Source organism: Vespula vulgaris, chromosome 25, assembly GCF_905475345.1.
Source record: "Vespula vulgaris chromosome 25, iyVesVulg1.1, whole genome shotgun sequence".
Lineage (NCBI taxonomy): Eukaryota > Metazoa > Arthropoda > Insecta > Hymenoptera > Vespidae > Vespula > Vespula vulgaris.
In genome coordinates, this window is record NC_066610.1 from 77,857 (window position 1) to 87,500 (window position 9,644).

General features: G+C 28.2%; 1 protein-coding gene and 1 long non-coding RNA gene across 9 annotated transcripts in view; both read left to right on the forward strand.

Moving 5' to 3' along the window:
• Positions 1-1,149: 1,149 nt before the first annotated feature.
• LOC127072455 (uncharacterized) lies at positions 1,150-6,704 on the forward strand. 8 transcript variants are annotated; one of them, XR_007785445.1, is made up of 5 exons: positions 1,202-1,394; positions 1,897-2,027; positions 2,092-3,988; positions 4,175-4,590; positions 4,698-6,704. It is a non-coding gene; the product is annotated as an uncharacterized LOC127072455 (long non-coding RNA). The 8 variants fall into 8 exon arrangements; XR_007785449.1 differs by having other exon boundaries at positions 2,092-2,912; XR_007785448.1 differs by lacking the exon at positions 1,202-1,394 and adding an exon at positions 1,150-1,195 and having other exon boundaries at positions 2,092-4,590.
• A 2,822-nt stretch (positions 6,705-9,526) lies between these two features.
• The window catches only part of LOC127072279 (odorant receptor 13a-like), a 4,858-nt gene continuing 4,740 nt past the window's right edge, over positions 9,527-9,644 (forward strand). Inside the window, exon 1 of the mRNA XM_051012578.1 lies at positions 9,527-9,644. This exon is cut by the window's right edge and continues 294 nt beyond it. Coding sequence (XP_050868535.1) covers positions 9,527-9,644 — 118 coding nt within the window.

A 9,644-nucleotide genomic window follows, 5' to 3' on the forward strand; every position in this document is an offset into this window, starting at 1 on the left:
TTTTGGTTGGTGGTGGGAATAAGGTTCCGTGATTCGCTATGTTCATCTCGCGCATACTGGTGCCTGCTGTTCCCCCACTCCTGATACGTCTAGACTTAGCTACGTATCGCTCTTTAGTATACTGTATAGTGTAATGTGCGTATATGTGTTTTTTAATTTTAAGTTTTGTTACATTATAAATACATATAAAATACTTCTAAAAGTTATTCTACTAAGAGCGACGTGATCTAGGCCAACTTAGACGAACGATGAGCGGGAAAATAACGGATGCCAGCACATGCACAACATGTACGACAAATTCACGAAACTTCATCCCCACACTAGCATCCAGTACCTTAAGCATCCGTAATCGTCGTATCTGGAGGAATCTCATTGGATACCCTTGCCCCCAGCTAAGACCACAATAAGCCAATGACGACACCGTGACAAATCACCTTTCGCTGATTAGTCAACGCTCTCTATTTAATCGACTGCAAACCATTCTACGATGATTTATTCTTAGACTCTTGCAGTACAAGATTTTTGCTTCTAGATTTTCATAATATAAGATATAGAATGTTTGCACCTAGATTCTTGTTCCTAGATCTTGCTCTTAGATTCGACTCAATCTTTGTTACGGTTATTCTTAGTTATTATTCATTTTTATTTACTCTTTAGTTAATTGTCTTGAACCGATCATTATTCTTATATCTATTTGTTATTGCTACTTTGAATAAATTAAGTATTGTTAAAGCAGTCTAAGTCAATAATTCCGATTCTGCCTATAGAAACGACTCATTCTCTTAAATTATATCGGGACGAATCTTAATTCAATTTCTATTTCGTTCGATTACAAGTTGCTTAAACGCGATCAAAGAATTCGTACATCGAAGCACAGTTGACAAACTTTTTCGTACAATTTCGTCGCCAATCATCTCCCCTTCCTTCAGGAATGCCAAACTAGCCGAAGACGAAGGAATCAACCAACCCGGCGGCAATCACATTAAGTTCACCAATCAAAAGAATGGATCCCAGCGAATGGTCCCCGGTAGCCAATCCTCCTCACCGAGACGTCTCGTGATATGAAATAAATCGCAGCGTTCCTATTCGTCAAAATCTAGGTGCTATCTTATTGGTTCGCGTACTTCGTTTGACATATTGTTAGGTGTCAGTTCCGTGCCATAGAATTGTATACAGTAGGTAAAAGTCAAAAAAGGTACGTAATCTCACATAGCAGGAACTTTTCGAAGGAAATTTAATTCTCTGAGACTAATGCTAAATACTACATGGACGTAACAGTAGATTCCTGTTCCAACTTTAACTCAATTCACTATACAAAACCAGATATCGCTTTTTCATAACAATGTTCGAAAAAACTTGAAATTGCAAATCACAGTCCCATTTTATACGTTCAGGTTGGTGTAAGACACAACACTATTGAATACTGTGAAAAAGAGATTTTTATATTCAATAAAAAAATATTCTTGAATGACGTTAGTATTTGAGTTGTGCGTTCATAAGTATAATTATTAGATTAAAAATGATTTTCTCAACATATTATTGAACATTTTTCCTACATCATTTAATCTTTGTCGATCTCATCTACGATACCGTATAGAAAAAGGTTATATAGTGCCTTTTAATAACAAGAAGTAACCTTGATTTTTTATTATTAAAATAATATCTACAATTTTTGTTTTGTTTTTGTTTTACTTTTTTATTTTTGTAATTTAATCAATGATCGAGCAACGATGTTCTTTCTGTTTATGATGCTAATAGAACTTTTCCCGTTATCACTTGATTATATTTCGATTCTTATTAATTATTATATTTGACGATGATAGGAATTAAAGGAATATTCAAGAAGATAAAAAAATAAAGCAACTCAGTACTGGAAAACTTATCCTCTTATTTCAGAAGTTGCGACCGCGTCAGGATGGAAAGTTTATTCGATACATCAAGAATACAAACTTCTACATCTTCAAAGTTCTCAAAAACGAGACCAATGAAATGAAATGTATTCAAATAAGACAGTATAAGTGATAAAGGTATTAATGTATTTATAAATTTGAGTATTTCTAATTCAATATTCATTGATTTTATAATTTGCAGTTGACAATACAGGAAAAATAAACGTTACTGAAGATGTCGGTGAAGGAAACGCGTTAGTTTGTAGAGTTCAAAAATTTTTTGTGAAAATTGTAAAAAGTATGAACAATGTTTTATATCAGATAACTATGAGGATAATAAAAAGGATGGAAACACGGCTTAGACAGAGCAAGGGAGAGCCGTCACAAATGCCATTTTTTGATAATAAGACTATCGAGGGTTGTCTCTCGGATAGTACCATTGATCAATTATTAAAATTCTATGGTCAAGCTTTCAAATACAATGAATATAACCTAGATATTATCGAAAAAGCTGTATGTATAACTTTCTTCCATATACTATCGGTGGATGACAATCAATTTCAAAATTTATCTTCAAAGGATTGGTGTAAACATATAATAGTTGGAGCAAAGCTTTATCTACAAGAATTCGTTACATGAGCCTGTTATGTTGACTGTGAGACCACTTTACAAAAATTTGACAAATTCAGATGTATCGAAGAAATATCTCGTAGAGAAAATACAATGTAAACGAATCATTCAATAACATTCTGTGAACAAATGTACCAAAAAATGTATTTGTGGAGTCCCATACATTGAAGTTTAGTATATATGATGCTATTGTCATATTTACTGTTAGTAAAGCAGGCAAATTGGAAAAGCTAAGAGATGATAAAACGACTATATTAAAGAAACTGAACAAGCAATAAATTGGCAAAGCAAAGTTACAAGCCTATATATTGTTTAAAGAAACAAGATCTTTGGAAAAATGAAAGAGAACAGAAAAAGATGAACATTATAATGGTGGATAATTTTTACTAAAAAGTAAATATTTATTTAAGTTACATTTTATTCGCAATTTCTAAAAAACTTTATTCTTTTAAACAATTAATTCATTTTCTTAGAAACTATTTAAGATTGATTTTTAATTTTTTTGCTCAATAAACCATATTCAAAACGTATTATTCAGAAATATATTACTTTATTAATGACTGATATAATCAATCTAATATTAGCAGTGGATGAAAAAACTTGAAGTAGAAGAAAAACGTTAACTTCGCATTTTTATTTATTTTTGATTTTCTACTGCACAATTATTTCAATTAAAATTTTTATAGTTTTTGTACCGATCGGTTTAATACTGACCATTTATACTATGTATTGATAATTTATTATTAACGATGACCATTAATTTATTTAAATCATCGATTAAAAATGCTGAAAAATATTGACCTCATAAATAAAAACTTTAGTTAAAATAGAAATAGAACTTCGCTTTTATCGTGTTATATCGTGTCATATATACGATCGGTTGAACTTTTTTTTTATAAAATGAATTATTTTTTAATTATCTACCTCTCGCTCTAGAAATATCATATATTTCATTTAAATTGAAAATAATATAATATCGTGGAACGTGAATTCTTTTGATAACATATTATTTAACGTGACATTGTAAGAAACTAAGATGAGCGATGACTAATTCCATAAATACTTGTATATGTCCTTGCCTTATTGTTTATGTCCTTGGGTATATCTAATGAGAGCAGTTGTTTTGTAAAAAAAAATGTTGGAAATATAGAGAGGTCATAGAAAGTTTCTTGTAGAATGAACGACTGTTCATTTAATCTTTCACGTTAACAATAGGTACGTTATTTCGAGGCTATAAGAATTTGTAGTTTAGATTTTAGTTATAAACTGTTCGACTAAGTTAGAACATCGTACGTCAAGTTTGTGATATGCCAGAGGATAGAGAAGTTTCGTAGGACATAAAAGGAAGATGATACTGTATCAAAATATATCTGCAATTGAAACTACCATTTGCGGAAGATTACAAGCCTCAAGAAAAAAAAAGAGAACGAAGGAATAATTACGTAATTCCAGTGGATTATAAAGTTAAAGTAATTATTGATTTTAAATAATCTTCCGAGAAAGAAAAACAAAATAGAGTGTTACAGTTGAGAATTTATAGAGAATTTAACGATATGGATAGAACATGTTGAAAATGGCGGATAGATTAAATTATGCAGCCAACGATTGTTAGTTTCTATCTTAGAATTGAGAGCATTCAATAATATTGTTAACAGGTAAAATACAGGAGGTTTTCAGCGATATTCTTTGTCTGCTGTAAGTCAATTTCAAAATTTGAATTTAACAATGCTCCGGTTTACGTATTATCAAACGATTCGAACAGAAGCATCAAATACATTAAGAAAAAGAAATTAACAAAACACATATTCCAAATAAGAAAAAGGAAACGACAAAAAGTGAAACGATGACTTGTGCGAGAAATTTTCTGATCCAAATTTATGCTCTCATATCGCAAGAAAATTCATTGATTTCTCGGAGAAATTCTCGGATCAGAATTCATGCTCTTCTACCTCAAGAAAGTTCGTTGGCTTGTGTGAGAAATTTTCAAATAAAAATTCGTGTTGTCGTATCAAAATATCATTCCAACTTTATCATTGATACGGTATTTGAAAGGTTTACAAATATTGAACAGGTATTAAAAAAAAAGAAATGTCCATTATATATACTCATTATAATTGATCAAAATGAAATTTTATTCGATATAATAATTAATGTAATTTTTTTCCAAATATTTTTCAGGTTGCCTATATCACTTTATCTTGGACTGAACAATTGTTCATCAGGATTCAAAACCAGTTTTTTTTTCAAAACGATGAAAATTGATCAAGTAGAATACTGTTTAGAAAAATGCTGTCCGAAAAAATGATTACCTTTGATTTTCTGTCTATTTGTAAATGACAATTGAAGATCATTTAGACCCAGAAAGAGAAAGAGAGAGAGAGAGAGAGAGAGTTTCGTTGAATTTGTTCAGAATTGTTCACAGTTGGTCGTAAATTTCATATAAAACGTGAAATTTTATTATCAATAAGGTACTATAAAAAATAACGATTATCAAAATTTGTCGAAATTATTAATCTTAAAAATTTTCTCTTCGACTATTTATAGACACAAAATGAATTACAAACATTAATTACAATTTATTGTAGTTTACTATCTGAATAATAAGTTTATTGCAGCTTAAAATTTATTTATAAATTCACAAATTTGTTAATAATTTATGCATTATTAATATATAATTTATTTTTTTACATAATAAATTTACTATCACGCATTTCAATATAGTAATACATGAGTTATTTATTGTATTTAAGGACGAATTTTTAAAAGTATTGAAAAAGTATATAACAAAAAAAAATAAAAATAAGTTACAAATAAGATGATAATAATAATAATTCGAGTTGAATCGTTATATATTCGAAATTTTCAAAATGCTGTCCATTGTATCATAAACTCTACCATGTTAAAAATTATTTTTAAATTGAACTATTTTTAAGTCGAATGGTTTTTAAATCTAATGTAAATAGAATAATTTATGGAGCATATACAAATTTTGTTAAATGTCAAAAATTGTTAACAGTATAAAAGACAATTTTCTTTTTTACAATATGATGTTAATAATATAAAAGATTATCTTGTTTCTTACAATATGATCGGTTTATTAAAACATAAATTTATTGTTTTAAAAAACTAATTAAATTGTCGAACTGATTCCATTGGATCAAGTATAGCTTCAAAATCTTATTGGCACCTCTTGTAATCAAGAAAAGTTCTTTTGTACTCCTTTCATAAGAATAATCTGATATCTAAATGTAGTATTTTTTTGAAAATCGCAAAGTACAGATCGAAATGTAAGACCAGTCAAAATTTACAACGAGTGAACCAATCTTACACTATTCAGTATATTAGTTTTATAATTTTTTTTATTTCTGAATATGTCTAAGTGTTCATAAGAAAATTATTGAAAAACATTCAGAATATTAGTAAAGAATGTTCTGATGGATAAAATTTTGAGTTTGAAAATGAACAAATTGAAAGCAAGGAAGATTTATTTATCACTGAAGAAATTGAAAGTGATCATGTGATACCGACGATAAAAAAAAAGAGCACTGTGAATGCCCATAGAGAACAAAAGCGCAGAAGATTTTTATCAGAATCCGAAAGTGAAAGTGACTAAAATGTCCAGTATATTCAAGTCGCTCTTGATGAAACTGTTTAGCAACAAATAATCCAAGATCCAACAATTGGCATACCATCACACATTGTGTTTCAAAAAGGTATCAAGTCCAATAGCAAAACGAAATATTATATTTGGTAAAGTTGAAACGACATTTTTCTTGATAATCGATAATATTATTATGGAGTACATCAAAAAGTATACGGAAGTAAAAGCGTTGCAAATTCTACGTACAAAATTGATTCTAGCGATACCAAAATTATACGCTTTCATCGCAATTCTATGCGTACTTGGTGCTTATCAAACAAAAAATTTACCCATTTCATATTTATGAAATTCGAAATGGGAACCTGCCTTTTTTCGTCAAACTGTGAACAGGAACACTTTCATCGAAATTTTAAAATTTCTTCGGTTCGATGAAATTACATCTACTACTAGTAAACGTACGAAGAAGAATGTTATCTGCAAATAATGCAATTAAAAAATTAAAACCACCCTTCTATCACTAAGTAAAGTAAATACTAGTCCTATGTTTATGTTATTTATGATATATAAATAAAAATGAGAATATATGAGTGGTTATTTTATTATATTTATTTATTATACGTTATATGCATTATTTTTTATAATAAATTAACAATTCCGGTCGAAAAAAACATTTATTCTGTATATAGAATAAGTATATATGAAATACTAGTACAGTTAGTGTTAAATGAATGTACACACACACACATACACACATATATATATAAAACATAATATATATAACATATATAAGATATATATGCATATATATAACAGTATTAATAAGAAAGGCAATTACTAAGTATTTACAAATAAGATCACATTATAAATCGATCAATTTATAAATCACGGATAAGCGATGAGGATGCTCAACCTATTAAAAGAAACGAAAAAGAAGGTAAAAATAAATGGTTTCCGTATGCTCAACGGTTAGTTTTATTTTATTCTTTTTTTATATTATAGAAAAAAAAGCAAAGTTCGGTAATCATCCTACGTAGAGGAGACAGTGAATCAAAAAATCGAAAGCAACCAAACACAGTAATCTACCGTCTAAGAAACTGAAATTTTACGTTGATCTGTCATAATGGTCGATACTACTAATTATCCACGTTTGATTTCAATCTTCCACATAAAAAAATGTATGCTCTTATACAATACAGAGATTATATTACGTGAAATTAGACGAGTGTTCAATTCGAACGATTGAAACTAATTAATCCAAACGAATATCGTGAGAATTACAAAGTCTCCCTTGTAACACTTATTACACTTATTATTATATATTACACTTACACTAGTAAGTACATACAAAATTATTTCTCATCGTAATGATAATCGATTATCGACATTAACTTCAACCGTACTCTCTATCGATAATTATTATTACATTTTAATTCGAATTTAAACGCAAACGATATATAATCACTTAAGTATGTATGTGTTTTTCTATTTTTTTCTAATTCGTAATTTCTAATTTTGTCTTATTAATTAAATCGAACCAGGTTTCAGTCATGTTTATTGTATTTGTGTCTCGATGAGAGTAACAAATGTTTTCTCGTGATCATCTATACTACTTATGTATTATGCGATCAATGTACTACCAGAGTCGAACAAGAGAGAGACGGTGTGGAATACAGGAAGGGAGAGAGAGAGAGAGAGAGAGAGAGAGAGAGAGAGAGAGAGAGGAGAAAAAATAAAAAGAAAAAAAAAACGGAAAAAGAAAAGAAACTGAGGAATATAAGACCGTATTAGCAAATTACGAATGCATATGTACATAGGTAAGTAGTAACGATGTCGAGTAGCCAAGAAAAAAAAAAGAAAAAAAAATTCTACTATGGGATCGTTACATAAGAACCTCTACATAAGGATCATTAATTTTAAAATTGATACTAATCGATTGATACGAAACGAGCAATAAAGTTACGGTATTATTGCGAAATATGAAAGCTTAATATTATTACTCACGAAACGTACAAAAGTTTTTGTCAGTTCGAACGGATATTCTTTTTTTCCTTTTTTTTCTTTTTGTATTTTTCTTCATATAAATTCCCAAGAGATAATATAATATTTGTCGTGAAACGTAGAAGAGAGAGAGAGAGAGAGAGAGAAGAAACTTATACGTGTGTTGGATGTTACGGGAAAAAAAGAGAAGAGAAAAATAGAAAATTCGACGAATTATTTATAATCGTCTCGTCTTTTCGTTTAGAAATTGGTGCTTATTAATTCTTTTTTCTTTTCTTTTTCTTCTCTTCTATTGAGAGGAAAGAAACATTAAAAAAAGAAAAAGAAGAAAAAAAAGCAAGTATGAATGCTCTTGCTGATACATCGGACATAGTATATTAGTTATTTAAAAGTGAAATTTTTTGCAATAGCGAAAGAACGTCTACGGGTTTTTCTATTTTCATTCTCTTTTTCTATTTGGTTTTTTTTCTTCTTTTTTTTCTTCTCCTTTTTCTTTTTTTTTTCTTCCTTTCTTTCGATCGTTTACGTCACAGAAGTGTTTACTTGGACGATTGAAAACAACCTTTCTACTTTAGTCAGATGCGAGCTTGCGAGAAAAGCTCATGTTGTTTCGTTCCAAAAGAAGTAAATAAGTAAATGAGTAAATAAATAAATTAATTAATTCATGAATTAATAAATCAATATATAAATATAAGGAAGAAAAGAATTATGGCAAGTACGAAAATTTTGAAAGTACTTTTTTTTTCGATATTCAAAAATGATATTTAAAAGAAAAAAAATAATAATAATGATTGTAATATCGCGTAATAATAATCAATGATGATAATAATATTAAGAAGAAAAAGAAGAAACAGAAAAAAGAATATAACAAAATAAAAAACTTGTGTTATTCGTCGAATTGCAGAAGAAGAAATCGATTTGTTATTTAATTTGCATTACGTACACACACACATATACATATATATATATATGGAATTAAAAAAAAATAAAAATATAATACGAATGATTAGATGATTTGGAAAAATCGTAAGTAATTTCATAATTTCGTTACTATTATATATAATATATATGATATGTAGTAATACATAAAATAAGTATCATATAATATAATATATATGTATTATATATATTATATATATATATATATATATATATATATATATATATATATATTGAATACAAACAAAAATTTTGTCAAATGCAAATCGATTTCCTTAAAATTAGTATTCTATTATAATAAAATACTAATAATTAAATACTAATAACATTAAATTAAAATAAAAAGAAAAAAAAAGTGTATGATATCTAATATGAACGAATTAAACGATTTAGAATAATCAATTTAAATTTCGTAATTTCGTGATTTTTTTAGGAACTTGAGTTTGATAATACCGTGAATGTGATAGATATGACTAAACGTACGATGAATTGTGCCGGTATTTGGCCAGAAAATACGAATGAGCCTAAGTTTATATTTTTTGCAACATATTTGTCAATACATTGTTCATTAGCTATCATTGATATAA